The 19,321-nt window shown below is 48.8% G+C and overlaps 1 protein-coding gene and 1 long non-coding RNA gene across 4 annotated transcripts in view; one reads left to right on the forward strand and one right to left on the reverse strand.

Annotated features, from left to right (window-relative positions):
- The window catches only part of fuss (SKI family transcriptional corepressor fussel), a 45,560-nt gene extending 33,742 nt beyond the window's left edge, over positions 1-11,818 (reverse strand). Inside the window, exons 1-3 of the mRNA XM_070534711.1 lie at positions 11,733-11,818; positions 974-1,882; positions 574-580 (exon numbers count right to left, since the gene is read on the reverse strand). Of these exons, the coding sequence (XP_070390812.1) occupies positions 574-580; positions 974-1,882; positions 11,733-11,818 (1,002 nt within the window). The remainder of the gene's footprint in view (positions 1-573; positions 581-973; positions 1,883-11,732) is intronic.
- LOC135919712 (uncharacterized) overlaps positions 1-19,321 on the forward strand; it is a 103,090-nt gene that overhangs the window by 51,252 nt on the left and 32,517 nt on the right. Inside the window, exon 1 of one of the 3 annotated variants that reach the window (XR_010570035.1) lies at positions 12,525-12,645. The exons of the other annotated variants lie outside the window; for them this stretch is intronic. This is a non-coding gene — a long non-coding RNA (uncharacterized lncRNA). Of the gene's footprint in view, positions 1-12,524; positions 12,646-19,321 lie in introns of those variants that run through there. 3 annotated transcript variants of the gene reach the window in all.

Here is a 19,321-nt window from a genome sequence, read left to right on the forward strand (position 1 = left end):
TCGGCCGCTTTCCGTGCAGGTGCTGCTGGAACACCGCCCCCACCGCTCATTGGCCCATAAAGCGGTGGAGGCACTTTTGTGCTTCTTGAGGACGACGGGCTAGGCGAACATCTGTGACTATAGTAGTGCAATTACTATTAGCCCACACGCGTCAGCGAACTCACAGCTAATTTCCCTCTTTCCTTCCCTCCTCTCTCTCCCTGTCATCTTTGTTTTCCTCTTTCCATTTCCCAGGTGTAGGATAGCCAACTGGACGTTATTCTGGTTAACCTCCCTGTTTTCTGCTTTTCTCTTTCCTTCCTTCCTTAAGAAGGTAGCTAATAGATACAAGGTACCTTTGGTGTTCTCTGCACCAAGGAAGTTGTCGGGCCTGTACCCGCGGATTTCAAAAGCGCCCGAGCCATCTATATGTGGTATGAGGCTTGCAAAGCCACGTCACCTTTGCGGTGGGTGCGGTTTATGAAACTCCGCTTAGCTGCGGCAAGGTTTACATCGGCGACACAGGCCGACGTGCTAACGACAGAGCGAGAAAACATGAGCTTTCCGTTAGGAATAACCTCTCGACACATTTACCTCTGCACTGCCAATCCGGTAAATTTAAGGCAAGATTTAAACGGATTAGCATTCTTGGCAGAAGCAACGAAGGGCTGGCACGAGAAATGTTCGAGGTATACTACATAAAAAGAAATAAAAAACTGTATTAAGGATACGTCAGCAGTGTTGCGCTGCGCTGAGTTTGAATTTTTTAGATGCTTTTTAAGCTAGCACATGTTTCATATTGACCGATCTAGGGTTGTATGATGCGCGGGACTTTGCTGGCGTCACTCGCGGGAGTTGCGAGTGACGCCATTTCCTTTCGTTTGTCTTTTCTTTGGAGTGTTGCGTCATGCTCGCTGTATGAAGCATGTACCAACTCGCCCAACAACAAGTTTTATTTAGACATTCCTTTCTTCAGTAACTGAAAAAAGCGCACATATAAGGCTTTTGGGTAGTTTGTGTCGAAGGCGCCGTCAACACCACCAGTGTGCAAACAGTGGGAACACACTGTCTGCCAGCGGTCACGTGACCCACCTGGAGAGAGTCCCTGTCGCCGGCCGAGGAGCGCGCCCTCTTGGAGGCCGAGGAAGAGGACGAGGAAGAAGAAGATACGGCCACGCGTCGCCTCGAGCCCCCGTTGAACATGGCCTTGACGTCCTCCCAGGCGTAGCTGACGTCCTCCGGAGGAGTCCCACTGAGCTTGATGTGCCTCCGCCAGGAGTTGAAGTTTGCTGCGTCCGGTTGCACGTACTTGGAGTCCGGCAGTCGGTGCGAGTGGAAGATGAACTTGTTCGGGCTGAAGAAGAGCGAGCAGTAGGCGCACTTGATGCACTTTGCGCGCGACGAGTTGTAGCGCGCCGGCACGAAGCTGCCCCGGCAGCCCCAGGCGCACTGGTGGGTCACGTCGAAGGCGAAGTTTTCGGGCAGCTTCGGCGGCGGCGTGTCCGTCAGGAAGGACTTGCAGAGCCGCTCGGCCTCGCGCTTGGTGATCATGCCGCAGCGCCGCGACGAGACCGGCATGGCGCCCGCTCGCCGCAGCAGCTCCAGCTGCACGGGCGTGCACTGGACGCAGGTGATGCCCAGCGCCACGCGGCGGTTGTGGATCTCGTTGTACGAGTAGTCCTTGAGCAGCGTGTTGGAGATCTGCGCCAGGCTGAGCCGCTCCTGGCCCTCGATCACCAGCGCCACGATGGGCACGCCGTAGAGGAGCACGGTGCGCACCTCGTTGGCCGCGGCGGCCGCTGCCTGCTGCTGCTGCTGTTGGGACGACGAGTGGCGGCTACCGCCACCGCCGCTGCTGCGCGCTGGTGGTGGGTGCGGCTGCTCCTGCGAACAGCGCAGTGGCCTGCGTTACACGTTCCTCGAAGTCGAGCGCATTTCTCCTCTTATGTCAAGCGCAACCAACCGGGAGCGGTGCTAGCGAGAGAAGCGCGTGTGTATGTGCTAACCGCAATGATCGAGATTCGAAATGTCTACGTGCATGTTTGCGTGGCTCGCTAAGAACGGCTCAATTGAGGTAGGCTTCTCCACATCCGGATGTACCTATCATGGGGAGATGTCAGCTTCACATTCATTTCCTTCGTTTTGCAGGCTGCAACGGTAGCATGCTGCAAGTATTTCAGTGTGTGGGCGTACAAATAAGCAAATAAATAAATAAATAAATAAATAAACACTGTAGAGCCCACATTTTCGGGTTCTTATGTATTGACACGTGCTTATCTTTACCGGCTGACCGCGCTTCACCGTCTAAGAAATGTTATCGCTCGGCGCAGGATGCGCCTGTATGTATCGGAAGTTTCTCTAATGTTATCGATGTGTCTCTCCGCTGTGTGTTGTCACCGTACTTTGTGTAATCTGGTTGCACGTATGCGCGACGCGCATTTTGTACTACTTTCTGGAACACACGCGGGCACCAGCGATTTCTCTAGAACCTTCGATGACTCCTATATAAAAGCCGACGTGCTTGACCCACTGATCATATTTTCGACGATCGCCCACTGTGCTTGCCGCTACATACGGTTGTTCTTTGAGTGTAGCCTGTTTTTAGCGCACAGGTTCGCCCACTGAAACGCTAGTTTCGTCATTCACAGTTTTGCTGCTTTTTTCATCGTCGCTACTACGTGACAGTACGAAAACCTGCACGATCGTCCGTGGCATTGAGTAGTATCCAAATTTCCAACTCGGAGCTCTTGAAAGTACGCGGACACAAGTGGTTGACGTGCGTTAGCGTGTCGCTGCTGCCATGCATGCACAGAGCGTAATCTTCGCTCGCATTATTTTGTGCGCCGGAGCGGCGACGCTCTCTAATACTGGCTCCGCCGTTCCTAAACTCCCTCTCGTCAATGCGTATCAGCACGTCGGACTAAATTTTCATCGAGTTAAACCGTCTGCCGACAGGCTTCACACCGTCTTGTTGCGCTTGCCGGACTGCTATAATACAGGTAGTAGCGCAGCAGTTTACTGGCCCAGTAATATTCGCATCTCGTATATACACTCCACATTCGCCTGCTCACCTGCGCCGTAGTTCGATTCCAGAAGAGGTCCCGTGGCTCCGGGCGTGTGGTGGACGGGGACGGGTGCTTCTGAAACGACAGGATGAAGTCGCCTACTTGAGCGTGGAGGCATAGCGGAGGCAACAACGCGCTTGTTTAAGGGGTGATTGCACGTATTTTCGTATGTGTAAAAAACTCTGTACCACAGTATTCTCTCGCATAAAGGGATAGCACTTATAAAGTACGGAGAGCTGGAAAACATTTATGACAGATTTAATTTGGTACGGAGGTTGCTGTCGAAATGCCAGAGCTAGCTTTATCAATATCATCGTGACATCACGGGCACAGAGAAAAATTTACTGACGTCGTGTAGAGATAAGACTAGATATGGTGACGTTGATGATTAAAAAAAGAAAAACGTGCTGTGTGCGTTTCTTCTGACCTCGCTCGCTTGTGGCAGCCTTAGCGATGGCAGGAACGGAGCACACAAGTGTTTTATGAGGTCACTGAGACAGAAAGTAATCCTTAAAATCAAGTGATGTAGAACATTACTTAGGGCACTCTGGTGCTTGCCATGTCTTTATATTAGCATTGTATGAGGTTTTTGACCTCGTTTAATACACAGACAAAGGAAACTACAAATCTAAAATGTCGTGTCTTTCTCTTTTGGGTACCGTGAAATTTAATCATGCACCGTATGTTTAATTATGTGCGGGTTTATATTGTCGATTGCCTCGGGCTCTATACGTCAAGCCATCTCGAAAGAAACATCGATTGTGACTTTTCATCGCAGTGAGAAATTCTTTCTTCGATTAGCTTTGGTCGCAAAAATGTGTAATGCTTATTCAAAAAAAAACTTCACGCCGAACACAGTTCGTCGTTCCGTTTTTCTATTATTCTGTAAAGTGGCTGACAACGTTTGCGTCCAAGCTGAACATTTCGCTCACGCTCGTGGGTAAAGAAAATGCCGACAAGCTTCATTACAGCGTTCAGTAGTTCTCTTAAACTATTACCCCTCCTTTATTGATGTCCCATAATTTCTGAAAGGTCCTTGCTGATCCGAACGTTTATTCGTAGACGTGGCCCAAAGCCCCTCCTTTATTTCCCCTGTGTTCAGAAGCAGGTTACGCTTCACTTACCTTATATTTATCACATCATCCACTTTTTGTATGCACTTCTTAATTTGGTTGGAAACAAGAAACCTCAAATGCAAGCCGACGCCATACATTTCAAGATTTGAAGATCATATATATATATATATATATATATATATATATATATATATATATATATATATATATATATATATATATATATATATATATATATATATATATATATATATATATATATATATATATATATATATATATATATATAAAGAGAGAGATGAATGTATTTATAAAATGGCAGATAGGTTGACCTAAGCTCGGGCCTTCTAGCCTGCTATGAGCGCCAAGATAAATAGAAGGGAAGAAAAAGAAGGTGATGTGTGGTGACAGTGTAAGCAGCGGGCGTAAATGTCTGTCAGGTAGACCTTTTTACATTTTTAGGTAATGTATGAACAGTTTTGTCAACTGGATTTGCAGTGTGACCGCGGTCCAAGTAGCCAGTCTTCGGTGAGCACATTGAGATATAAATGCGTATGTCATATGGTAAATTCTACACCTAATTATAGACTGTGATCAATGCGCGCATGACGCCGCACAATATAAACCGGCTCTTTCGTGAACCTTTAGCCTCAGTGCTTTCTCTTCATTTTTTTCGCATGGAATGGCAACATATAAATTCACAAAAAGACGCACTACGCACTATACATGGGCACATCTGCAACCTATATCGTCATCCAGCTCCGCTTAAAACATTCCCTGCTTGTATGCCTAACAGGGCGCGTAGATTTAAGACGGCTACAAGGACGTGATCGAAGCACAATTCCGACGAGACCCGGGCTCTCCGCAATGCACTCCCGGGGAACTTGTTCCTCCTCCCTACATCTCGAGTCTTTCTCCGGAGCTGATTTCTTTTGCGCCCGGTCCCGGTGGCAACGCACTGACTGCATCGTTTCGCGCGACGCGTCTCGCCAATCGCTGCGCGTCGCAGGAGTAATCCGGAATCCCCCCCCCCCCCCCCCTCATCCCATCTTTCTTCGTCCCACGCCCGGAGACGGCAGCGTGGATCTAGCTTCGCCGAAACAGCCGCAGAGGCGCGCATCCCCGCAACGCTTCCAACCCTGGGTCTTCGTCGATCGGGCTGCATTTCACGACCCACTGGCTACGCCCAACGATGCAGACCCCGCGCGTCGCCCCCCCCCCCCTCCTCAAAAAAAAAAAAGAAAGCAGATGATAACAAAGCTGCAATGGCTGCGGAAAGCGAAGGAGATGCGCTCGTCGTTCGGACGGAAACCGTGGAGAGGGGGAGGGAGGGGGGAGGGGTCGGTGAAGTTAAGCCGGCGGTGGTTTGAAAGCCGCTGTTCGCGAAAGAGAGAGATGCACTGGTAGTATAACAGCGGTGACGTTATACGGCGCCGGGTTTGGGATCGCACACACTGCAGAGACACACGCGCCTCCTGTCGGCGTGTTGCCCATCTCGTGGTTCCTTTGTACCGTGAAATGTCATTACACCGAGCTCGGGGCACAGGCTGTGCGGGAGAAAATCTGGTCACGGCGCACCGACACAGCACGACGAGCTATAGACCGGTTGGTTTGCGCTGGCGCCGCTGCGAAACAGCCGCGATGAGGTCGGTGGGGGTTGGAGCTGGGGTTCCTTCGGCGCCGCGCTCTGCCGCTTCTCGCCCCCCCCCCCCCCCAGCCCCCCTACTTCACCCTGGTTCTCGCTCCCGTACACGTGTAGAGGATTGGGCTCTAACTCGTTTACTGTCGATCAGGGTGCATTATCGGGGTTTTGCAAAGAGTTTGCTTTGGCGCGATTTAATTGTTTCCCCGTGGTTGGTGGCCGGCCGCGCCTGCCTGTTGCCGCGTCTTTAGCACGGATCTCTTTCCAGTGTCGCTGTTCTGAACACTGGGTTTTACGCGGGCGCGCCTCTATGTAGAGAGGCTTGGGGTATTTTTTTTTTTATTTCCGAAATGTCAATTCTTTTTTGTATATTCTTCGAACGTTTGAACAAACAAATTCATCTAGTATAGTTGATAATTAGTTGTATACTAACAGATCGCTTTGGTGAAAGCATGCGCCCTGCATTGTTAGAACTTTCAGATTAAGGGGAGGAAGACGAAGTGATTCTTTGATAGAACGCTTGTGCTTTTGTCTCCGCTTTTTCGCTTTGTTTCCCTGCATTTCTGGGAGCTGCCGCTCCCTCCTTGCGGTAATGGATGAAGAAATCTCCGCGGTCTTTCCTGGTGTGCAGCCGTCAGGTCGGCTAGCGTCCAGGAAACTTGGAAGTGCGTCAAGCGATACCGACAGCGAGGACACTGAGATATGTTCGGACAGCTACGACTCGTCGGACGATGACTTCCAGGTCGTGATGAGTAGATCAGCGAAAAGAAGACTACTGCAGGCATCTTCGTCGCCAAGTGCTTCTACCGTGAAGAGTGCACCGCTGCGCTGGCCGCACACTGTGCTCTTTATGCCCGTGGACCCGGCGACCAATTTGCGGCTCCTCAACAGGCAGGTCCTCTCTTCCTTACTCGAGAGAATCGCACCAAATGAGATTAAAGACGTGCGAATAAACCCGCGGAAAAATGTCCTGGCAGTTGATGTGCTACATCGTAGTGCCCTACAACACCTACGAAATATAACTGATATCGACAACGTAAAGGTGCGATCAATGATCCCTACAGGCGGCGATGGTACTGCGGGCGTCATTTATGACGTCGACGTTGCCATTCCTAATGACGACTTGCCAACGCTGATAAAGCCAACGACAGAAGGCAATTCCATTACAAGAATTTCCAGATTGGGAAACACACGCTGTGTGAAGATTATGTTTGAAGGAGACAGCCTTCCTTCCCACGTCAAAGTAGGACATGTCCGCCATCCAGTACGACCATTCGTACCGAAGCCCCTCCAGTGTTTCAAATGTTGCAAGATTGGCCACGTGAAGGGTGTCTGCGTGAACAGTGTAGTGTGCCCGCGGTGCTCTGAGTCCCATTCAGAGGACGCCTGCAGCACATATGTTCTAAAGTGCCCGAACTGCAGTGGTCCTCACAAGGCCTCATCAAAGGATTGCCCGCGGATGCGGAAGGAATTCACGATTCTAAAACGCATGGTGCGCGACAATTCGACGCATCGAGAGGCTGCTACCGCTGTTCGGCGACGTCGGCATCGACACCGAAAACGTTCAAGAAATTCCGCAACTGAAGATAGGTACACGCCAGCTACAGTCAGAAGGGCTGCCGCATCTCCGCACTGCGCCACCAAGACAGATACAAGGAAAGCGAACAAAGAGGAGAGCCTCGCCCGTCCTGAAGAATGGCCTGAGCTACCGAGGGCACACCTCCCTGCTAAGATACCTCAAAACGCACCGGCTTCAACGGCTTCTGCCACTGTTGAAGCGACGCTGGCTGATGATCTCCAGGTCATCAACATTCTGCGGTCGCTCATGAGTGCCATTCGCGGTATACTTACCAACATGAAGTCTTCGTCTGCGCAAAGCGCACTACAGGTGCTGGACACTTTGAGTCCAGTACTTGCAGCTCTTGGTTAAAATCATGGCTCTCCAGAAGCCGTCGTTTCGTGACGAAGTCCGAAACGCGTCGATATTTCAGTGGAACGCCAGAGGACTGAACTCACGCATGTCGGACTTTCGACAGTTTGTGTTCACGAATAAGTTCCCAGTCATCGTCATCTGCGAGCCCCTATCAGATAACATCAGACTGTCCGGGTATGAATGTTTCATGTCCGCCACCCACGGAGAATGCAGCAAGATCATCGTATTCATGCGACGTGATCTTACGTATGTCCATCACCCAGTGTCGCCTGACCAAGAAAACCAATACGTCTGTCTGACAGTGAGGAAAGGCAAGCTCACTTTCACATTAATTGGAGCCTACATATCGCCCTCAAGTCGGTTGGACTGCGAGAGATTACGGCGAATCACCACAGCGACTCCGCAGCCTTTGGTGATTACTGGAGATTTTAATGCCCACCACCATCTCTGGGGAAGTTCTAAGATAAACTCGAGAGGCAGAAGATTAGTGTCATTTGCCTCCGAACAAGAACTATGCTTGTTAAATGATGGAAGCCCCACCTTTCTACGTGGAACTGCCTACTGTAGCTGCCTGGACCTGACCTTTGTTTCACGCTCCTTCACTAGAAAGGTCAGGTGGTTTCCGGATATTGAAACGCGGGGAAGTGACCACCTACCCACTTATCTTAGGGTTGAAGGGTTGACGGACTCCAGGTTAGCCGCCGTCACACAATGCATCGACTGGCCAATGTTTAAGTCAATTGTCGAAGACGGCTGTCGTGATGACTTGGCCACTAGCCTAGAGGACATCATAAAAGGTGCCCTAGAGGCTGCGAAACATTCACTTCCGAGAACGTCCACACGCACCGAATACGACATTGAGCTAGAGAAGCTTCGTGCAATTCGTCGTCGTGCAGAGCGAAGATACAGGCGCACGAAGTCTGTAAATGACTTGAGGTTGGCCAGAAGAACTCAAAAGAAAATTCAGCGTCGCATGGACAAACTTGCATCACAAAGATGGAAATCATTCTGCGAATCTTTGGATCCACGAAAACCATTGTCTCACATATGGAGAACTGTTCGTGGTCTCCGTGGAACCCCTCAGCAGCGCCACCCTTTTAAGTCTTTGGCCCTTCACCAACAATGCAGCGAGATTGACGTAGCGGAAGCTTTCTGCAGGAGGATTGCTGGCGAAACTAGTTGCGCTGGAACATCGACGCTCCGCCACTCACCGATTTCACGCGACTCCCGCATGGATAGTCCTTTCTCCATGGACGAGCTCGAAGCTGCACTGGCCTTGTGCAAGCGTTCATCTTCACCAGGCCCCGACGGTATAACCTACCGTGCCCTGTGTAATCTGGGTGATGAGGCTCGAAAAGTGCTCCTGCTCCTATCCAACAGCTCCTGGCGGACAGGTACGGTTCCCCAAGAATGGAAGACCAGCCGCATAATTCCACTGCTCAAGCCTGGCAAGTCGCCTGTAGACATTGCATCATACCGACCAATTGCGCTTGCCAGTTGCATCGGAAAACTAATGGAGAGGATGGTTCTAGCACGGCTAGAATGGTACCTCGAACATTACCAGGTATACCCAGATGCAGTGGCCGGTTTCAGGCGGGGCCGTTCTTCCATAGACAACGTTATCGACTTGGTGACGTACGTCGAGCACCAGAAGTCCTGCAAAAGATTATCTGCTGCCCTGTTTCTGGATGTTAAAGGAGCGTACGATAACGTAACGCACGAAGCGATTTTGAACGCGTTAGAGGCAGTAGGACTTGGCGGCAAAGTATATATTTGGATACGTAGCTATCTACATACGAGATCCTTTTTCGTACTTACCGAGGATGGCCCGACCTCCCAGCATTACAGTAACCGTGGGGTGCCTCAGGGCGGAGTACTCAGCCCAACGCTCTTCAGTCTAACACTCATTGGACTCACCGACATCCTGCCAGGCATTGTTAGGCTCTCCATCTATGCCGACGACATTTGCATTTGGACGTCGGCTGTGACGCGACTGCAGCTTCGCGCGCGGCTTCAAAAGTCAGCTACTTTGACATCATCCTACCTTCGAGAACAAGGACTTCATATATCATACGAGAAGTGCGCAGCGGTGGCATTTACCAGGAAATCAATGTCGCCATACGTGATATCCGTCGACAGACACATGATCTCGTACAGCACGAGTCACAGATTTTTAGGGGTGGTCCTTGACAAAAATCTCTCCTGGACCCCTCATGTGAATTATGTGAAAAAACGCCTGACAGGAATTTGCCATATGTTTAAGTTCCTTGCAGGAAAGACCTGGGGAGTGCCAATACACTCTATGCTGCAACTGTACAGGGTCCTCTTTATTGGATTCCTGCGATACAGCCTACCTGTCATGTCCAACACCTGCAGAACTAACCTGAACATAATCCAAAGCATCCAAGCCCAAGCACTCAAGATATGTCTCGGTCTACCGCGGAGTGCGTCAACGACTGAAGTTATTGCAGTGGCTCAAGATTTCACTATTAGAACGCACATTAGCATTGAAACAATGCGTGTGCACCTAAGACACTTCGCCCGGAACCCTACCCACCACCTAGCAAGTCTCCCAGTAGATAGGCCCCACACGACATTCAGTGCGACTGTCTTCGCGCACCGTGACTCTTTCAGGTCAGGTTACACACCTGCGGCAAGGCCTTCTATTCCTCCATGGTGTATGCGCCGTACTCAAGTGAACCTTACAGTCCCAGGACTTCAGAAAAAGTCGGACTTGCCATCATCAGCGCTCAAGCAACTAACTTTATTTCTCTTGTACGAGAAATACAGCGACTGCACACACGTCTACACTGATGGATCAACTACATCAACCAGTTCCGGCGGCGCTGTAGTTATACCAGCAATGAGAATAACCAAGCGGTTCAACACTTCCCATGTCACTACGTCTACAGCTGCAGAGCTCGCGGCTCTCCGCGACGCGCTTGAAGTGATAAATACTGAAAGTCCTAGAAAATGGGCAGTCTTCTGCGATTCCAGGCCGGCCTTGCAATGTGTGCATTCATTTCTCCGACATGGAACTCACGATCAGCTCACGTGCGAAATCGCGGAACTTGTCCATCACTTAGGAGAAAAAGGCCATGATATCTCTTTTCAGTGGATACCAGGTCATTGCGGTATCATTGGTAATGAAGACGCCGATAAAGCAGCTCGGACGTCAAACCAAGAAGACCGCTGCGTCCCCATTCCGCTCTCAAGGACCGACGCCGCGAGACAACTTGGCATTCTGGCACGCACGATCTCCTTAGCAGAGTGGAATAATGTACATACAAGACGCACAAGACTGCACCGACTAAACCCATCACTTCAACTCAGACCTCCAGCCGGTGTGCACCGGCGTGAAGCGTCTCTTCTGTGTCGGTTATGGCTTGGAGTGGCCTTCACGAATGCCTACTCAGCACTAATTGGAATGGCTGATAGTCCTGCATGTGATGTTTGCGCATGCGAGGAGAACATTGACCACATATTGTGCCATTGTCCTCAATTTCAAGCCCAAAGACAGTATTTGTCCGACACATTGAGGAAACTAGACGATCGTCCTCTGAGTGAACAGACAATATTAGAGCACCGTCCCGACCGATCATCGGCTCAGAAGGCAGTGAAGGCACTTTTGTGTTTTCTCAGAACTTCTGGTTTGCTCGAGCGACTTTAACTGAAGTGCTGTCCGTACGCGTACCTACACCTTCTCTCTCCCTTCTTTCTCTTCCCCTTCTCCCTTCCCCCAGTGTAGGGTAGCCAACCAGACTATTGACTGGTTAACATCCCTGCCTTCCTGTATTCTTCTCTCTCTCTCTCTCTTCAGATTAAAAAAGAAAATCGTCTTTCTTTCTGCGCTGTTAGGACTTCAGTTCAAGTAACTCATACCTATAACACAGGATAACGCAGGCACATATTTAAAGGTTTTCTCAGGCCGACATATCTTCTTTTCGATAAAGTACACGCACAAAAAGAAGTTTCCGACGGAGCATCCGCGCCGGCCGGCGTCGGCCGGCTTTCATGCTTTCCTGTATAGCCACTACTTCGGGCATTGGCGCTGTGGTCTGGCCTGGTCTGCCTTGGGCGTCGAACGAGCGTCGCCCAGCAGCGTCGCATTGTTCTTGACCATGCCGGCCGACGACGAAAATCCGTCGAAATTTGGCTACTTGGGCTTGGGGCTTATGTAAAATTCTTTTTCGCCCTCTCTCTGACACTTTTTTACATTGCGCAATTAAAATCAAATTGAATGAAATATAGTTGCCACATGTCAGTGATAATAACTGCGACGTGGTCGTGATAATCACGCTGACGATAACTTAAACGGTTAGAGCACCTTTGAGTCGTGTCGTATACAAATAAGTCATTCAGCCAATCGCGTTAAGGCGTGGATGTAGACAGTCGGTGATCTGACAGCGATGTGAGTACACAACTGTGGCAATTATGAGGTCGAATAGGCACTACACATTCGTATTACCAACAGAAAAAAATAAATTATTGATGTTGAGCACGTTTTTTATTATTAAGTTAGGTTCGTTCGCAGTCTTTTCCGCACGGGGTAAAAAGAATTGGCGGCACACGAATTCAAAGTTGACGGCACCAATAAAACGAACGATTTCAAAGAAGCGCGCGTGCAAAAACATGAACACTAGACGCAGCTTTACAAGTTTAGCTAAAAATTTTCTAGACATCGAAACAGCTCCTCAAAGCGTGAAACACGTTTTGCCCTCACGTCATCATGTATACGCACAGATGAACCATGCTGCGTTTCTGTTTCGTTGTAACTGATGATGTCCGTCCAGAGTAAATTTAATTTGCACGTAGACGACGAAGGTTGTGGTGGAGTCGGTGCCCGCCTTATTGTCGATGCCATCCGATCGGCCCCGGCTGGGACGTTTTCTCACACGGGATGCGTTCGCGGCGCCATGCACGCTTCAAACGCCGAACGCAGCAGCAGCTGTAGGTATCGGATATCGTTTATCGCGTCGTTCCGAAACAGCGGCCTTCCTTCCTTTTTCAGGGCACCAGACGCGTCGATATAGTCGCCTGCCTGCAACTCGTTTCTTTCTTTTTTTGACCGTCTGATGAGCGACAGCCACGTGTTGTCCCAGTGATACCCGATAACTTCTTTCTGTGTCGGAAAGAGGGAAACCGCGCATGAAGAAGAGCAGGTTATCCTGCCCGAACTACCGACAAGAAACTAGGGAAGAAAGAGCGCTCGAGACTATTTAATTACCAATCACGTAGATAATTAAGCGCAGAGCTTTCTGATTAATCGACTGGCGAAAGTTTTTTTCCTTCCTGACCCATTTATTTTTCTTCTTGCAGATGATACGCTGTTGCGCTTTTGAAGCATGTTGCACTAGCTAATGAGCGAGCTGCATGAAACTATCATGCTCGAGCTACTTGTCACGCCCTTATTAGCGGTAGTGCCAAGGAAGTCGCGACTGCTAGCCATGCCCTACGAGAATTTCTTGAATATTTCTTTTACGTTGGTCTTATAAAAAGAAACAAATTATGCAAATCCAGCTGACATGTTGCAATCCATGTGAAGCGAAGTTTTAGTGAAGCGGTTAATTAAATTCTGTAATACCAACGGCAGTGCGCGTACAATTGTGTTTCCCTTCTTCTTATGCAGCGTGAAAACTCATTCAATGTTTACGTTTATCCACCACAAGGGCCATAACTTTAATAATGTGCAATTTTATGTTAATGGACAGTATAGTCACGCGGACGCATAGTGCGAGACGACTACACGCATGCAGCGATGTCAAGAGTATGAAGACGCTTGTCGAGGGAAGAAGGGTGATGGCAAGTGCATGCACACAGAGGTATGACACATATTTAGATACGCTTAAGGATTGTGCACTTTGTAGAATCACACTGGCGCGTACCCATTATGGAAGGTTGTCTAAAAGCGGGTATACACCATGGCAAGGGGCACATACCAAATTGATAAATAAAGTAAAGTAAATCAATTGATCCATCGAAGATACTTTACAATTATATTAACAGGTCGAAGTGCTTTAGATATATCTGTTCATCCACATTATTTTCAGGTATATTATGTAGAAATTTATTTTATTTATCTCGCTCTTTTTTTACGTAAAACAGCATTGCGCTTAACTCGCACTATTTATCGGTCAACCTGCAAAGGTTATAAAAGCCCGTTCGCTGTTACTAGCATTCGGTACACATAGAGACTTCGTATTTATATCCACAAACATATCCGCAGGCAGCAGTCACACCAAACCTGAAAAGGTAGCCAAAGAAAACTTCGCTTTAAAACTGCTAAAGAATGTCAGCTTTGTTTATCAATCGATGCAGCGTATTACTATCATTGGAATACGGCCTGTCGGACCAGCAGCAGTCCTGGGGGTGTATTCTGTAAGTGTCCACCTAGTGCACATCTCTATTTCGTCTGCTGGTAAAGTGCTGATTGGCTGGGGGCGCCTGTCTCATTTTGACGTGTTCCCAGCCTAACCAATGAGAACTTCAGCAGCAGACGACCAGCAGACATGTCCACTAGGTGGACACTTAAAGAACACCCACACTGCTTGAAGGGGCCCTGAAGAGCAACGTTATATCAGCATATACTGGTAAATTTTATGTCAGAACTATCTTCATTCACTTGGCGGAAGAAAAAAAATATCTGTATTGGTCTCCCATCATGGGGATGTTACTATAACGGTGGAAATTAACGCTGGTTATTTATTATTATTATTATTATTATTATTATTATTATTATTATTATTATTATTATTATTATTATTATTATTATTATTATTATTATTATTATTATTTCTTTTTAAATTTATAGCAGAAACCTCAGCGCAGTTATGTAGGTGTTTGATGTCATGAATTGCAGCGTACTTTCTCGTATTTGAAATGTTGTGAAGATAAGAAACGAAGAAGGCCGGGATATTAACCAGCACGTCATCTTGTTAACTACCTAGACAGTGAGGGAATGGTAAAGAAAGAATGGAAAGATGGGTAAGAAACAGGAAAGGAAAGAAGCGACGAATGACCTGCGCACGCCGACAGTACAACTCAGTCAAAAGCGCTCGCACATGTCATTCGTTCTCGAAGAGCACGAAAGCGCTGCCTTGTGGGCCGGCGATCAGTGGTCGGGGTTCCGCGTCTGTAGGCACAGTGGACGCTCGTCTACGTATAGTGATCAAAAACTATATGGATAGTACTATTGAAACTATAGATAGCTGAGTCATTATCGAACTATCGATAGTACAGAAACTATCGATAGAACCGTTGGTGGCGCACTTATTAATATTAATATTATAGCACTGTCCAGGGCGCTATCGATAGTACCATCGATAGTGCACTATCAATAGTGTAAGATAAGGCGACATACCACACGCACACACTGCCACATGCACTTGGCGCCATTTCCCTGTGTGTCTCGAACCGCGTGGTATGCATACAGTGAGTGGTAACGATTGTAGCGCATACTGCTCTGGGTTGTCGCAGTGCATGGTAATAATACTATCGATAATACTCAAGGTGGTAATACTATCGATAGCTTTTTTTTCTGCATGTGTGAACATTTTAGATAGTTTCATACCGAACTATCGTAATACTATTGTTAGTGTAGTCTTATGTCGGTATAGTAATGCTACACCAATAGCCTTTTATACGCTATAGATAGCTTTAATATCAGTAGTCAATTTACCGATAGCTTTTCAATCACTATGGCCTAGTTGCCGCATTGCATTAAACATTGTTTCTTTCTGTTCTCTCTCTCTCTCTTTCTCTTTTGTTAAACCAAATCAAAGACAGTGGCACAATATATTGTCGCTGTTCTCGTGCCTCCTGCAGATATTATATGTGACACTGTCAGCCATTCCAATTAATGCTGAGTAGGTTCTCTTGAAAGCAACCCCGACCACAGAAGGGATGCCTCAGGTCGGCGCAGTCTATGTGGAAGTCCGAGTCGCAGCGAAAGGTTGACTTTTTTCACGCCTTTCGCGACTTTATATAGTAACGAATGTAAATTGAGAGAAACTCACTTCGGCCACGTGCCCTAACCTGTTCGTATCTCCGCAAACAAGGCCTTAGTGTGTCCATCGAAAAATGCGCGTTAATCGCGTTTACGCGCAAACCCATGTCACCGTACACTGTTTCTCTCAATGGCAAGGCTATCAAATACCAGAAGTGTCATCGCTTCTCAGGTGTGATTATTGACAGGGACCTTTCATGGAGCCCCCACCGCATCTACCTGAAGCGGAGACTAGTTTCGATTGCACATATAGTGAGGGTCCTGTGCGGAAAAACCTGGGGCACTTCGGTACGGTCCATATACTGGAGCTGTACAAAGCGCTGTTTCTGGGCTTTTTACGGTACAGCTTGCCGGTTTTGGCGAACACATGTAAACACACATTCGTACCCTCGAAAGTTTGCAGGGCCACGGTACACAATCGCTTTGACTCACGCAACAATCATAATTGCTAGAGACTACTTGGTTCCAACATGTATAACGATTGACAGCCTTAGAGCACACATTCGACATCTGTGTCGCGTACCCAGTCACTATATTGCTGCTTTGCCAGCACAAAGACCTCAAGCCACATTATCCAAACTTGATGCGACACATCAAGGCTACTTTCCATCGGGCTTTACACCAGCAGCAAGACCACTGTTACTCCCTGTGGTTCCTACGACAGCCACAAGTACGCCTCATTAATCCGGGAATTACGAGCAAGACCCGTCAGTCAACAGTGATTCTACGTTAAGTTCACACTATCATTACTGAATGAGGCATATGAACAAAGAACGCACATTTACAGCGGTGGATCTGTCTCAGCCACAAGCCCCACAGGCGCTGTTATCATCCCGGCCTTAATAGTTACAATTACCTTCAAAGTGTCCCATATAACGACCTCTACGGCAACAGAACTTGCCGCTCTACGTGCCGCTATTAATTACATCGCACAAGCCAAACCTCGAAAGTGGGTCGTTTTTTGTGACTCCAACGCATATTTAGAGCCTGCAGTCAGCCTGACGACTCAAGACAACTGGTGTTTGAGACCAGAGAGGTTCTCCATCAAGCCCCCATAAACGGACATGACTTCGTCTTCCAATGGCTTCCGGGGCACTGTGGCATTGTCGGAAATGGCCTTGCTGATGATGCCACCCGGTCAGCCCATAAAGAAACCTTGACAATTCCTATACCCTTGGGAAGGACAGACGCTGCGAGGAGTCGTTTATTTTCTCAAACCAAGGTTGGAACTTTGTGGAACTCCCCGATTTTCTCCAACTGCAGTCTCCACCGTCTGGATCCTACATTGAAGCTGCAGATTCCATCAAACTTCTCCCGCCGTGATGCAACTTTACTGTGCCGCCTCTGGTTATGGTTAGGGGTGGCTTTTACGAAAGCCTACTCATTCCTTATTGGAATGTCCCGACACACCCATCTGTGACTCATGCAACTATGAAGAGATGGTCAAGCACGCGTTGTGTTTTTGTAATCTCTATGACAATTGTTAGATACGGGACCTTTTCCTGCGCCTACTTCGAGTTCACCAGACCACATCGAATCGCGTCACACCTAATTAAGGAGCGCAGAAGCACATCTACCACGTTCCCCAAGCGTGGCACGTCCAAACAAGTTGGCGTCCCTCACCTCGTGCGCCGCATGTGGAGCTGTTGTCCCACTGCTTGAGTCTTCCCGAAAGTGTAGCGGGAGCCTGGCACTGTTCCAGGTAACGTGGGTCGCGAGCAAAGCTGCTTTGCGGCTCTGAAGGGTCGATCGAGAACAAACTGCCTGCCCCCGCTGTGCGCTTGCAAGCCGCGAGGCAAGAAGGCTGTAATGCACCGTGAAGCCCTAGTAGCAACCCCCCCATCCACCTTTGTGACGGCAGTTGCAGACCGGGAAGGCAATACCGCAGAGAAGTACTCCCTCGGACAGGTGGAGGCAATGGAGCGACCCTCTGCGCCGGCTGTGACTTACATTCGCACGGGCGCCTACCATTGGCCGAAAATGACGCCACCTGAGCGGCCTCGCCGATTGGCCAAACGTGACGTGACTTCGAGACACCGAAGGGGTTAAAAGCCAGAGACCGGGAGCAACAAGAGATCATTCCTTCATTCATCTCTTTCGAGCTTCTTGCCACGGGCCGCAGCGTCCGAGTTGCTGACGGGCCGTAATGACTTTATGACTGTTACTTTCTTTGTACTCTCACTGTAAATAATGTAAATAAACCTCCAGTTTTCATCTCAAAGTCCTCCTCAACCTCGGCCAACTCCTGCACCCAACGGCAAGGTCCAAAATCTCGGAGACAGCAATTGGGATTGTCCTCCAGATCCAACACAACGAATGCTACGTTCTTCAGAGGGTGTTAAGCCAATTAGATAACAGACCATTTTCAGAGACTGATTCTCGGACCATGGCACCATGCGTCGCAGGCTCACAAAGCGACGTGGGCATTGCTGTTTTTCATGAAATTGACTGGCCTCAGTAACCGATTATAGGCGTGACGTTATGGACAACCGCATGTATTTACGCGAATAGTACCTTCTTCCCTCCTTCTCCTTTCTTTTCTTCCCTTAGACCATTTCCCCTGTGTAGGGTAGCAAACCGGACGCGCGTCTGGCCGGCCTCCCTGCCTTTCCTTGCTTCCTTTTCGTCCTCCTCACCCTTCAACCCTCCAATCCAGAGGTTTGTTGCCCTTTTCCTCTGACGGGAGTTTTGTCGAAACACACGCATATCACTGGACACAAACAGGGGAACTGGTATGGTACGCTGACTCCGTCTCCGGCGTGGTCGTGCCAATTTGTGCGGCTGACAGGTGTGAAGAATCGTAGCCGTGCACGGACCTCATCTCCGGCGTGGACGCTCGACATCCCATTTGACGAGGCCGTCGGCTCGTTTCCCATAATTGCTTCATCCGTGACCGGAGTTTTGTCGCGTAGTGAACGGCCGACCATAATGGCATTGATGGGCTCTTCGTATAACGGTCAGGAGAGACGACGTTGCTATCTTCAAGCCTTGAAGCTGCTTTGAAGTAAATGATGAGGCGTGACAACTGCATGTCGCCGGGGTGGCATCCCCCGCTCTGAATGGCCGCCGGGCACAACAGTGGCCCCACTACGAAATAAATTGAGCTGTGTCACGAAGCCGGTGCGACTTCACGTCAGAACATCCATTTCCGCGAGGCATGGTGAGGCCTTCAGAATAAAAATAACTTTCATATTGTCATACTTGAAGATCTCCTGCAAGTCCATTGATGTAAACAGTAGCGATACTTCTTGTAACATTCGCAAAGGAATGAAAGACGAGCAGGCGTTGACAATTGGATGGAGAGAGAGAGAGATAATTTAATAGAAAGAAGGCAGAGAGGTCGGCCTGAGCTAAGGTGCTCTAGCCTGCTACTTTGCACAGGGGGAGGGGGAACGGGGACATAAAGATGTGATGAGGGATGATGATGACATAGTAAGAGAGATGCGCAAAGGCGAAAGCAAGTTCAACGCTCTGATGATAAACATTCACAAATGTCATCCATGAAGCCACAATCAGGCTTCGCATCAAGTTTGTAGTCACCAATTTGAGTGAACATAAAAATAGAGGCGTGAGGACGAAGCTGGTGGGGGCCTCTCCTGCGTGATGTTTACGAGCAAGAAC

This window comes from Dermacentor albipictus, chromosome 2 (assembly GCF_038994185.2).
Source record: "Dermacentor albipictus isolate Rhodes 1998 colony chromosome 2, USDA_Dalb.pri_finalv2, whole genome shotgun sequence".
Lineage (NCBI taxonomy): Eukaryota > Metazoa > Arthropoda > Arachnida > Ixodida > Ixodidae > Dermacentor > Dermacentor albipictus.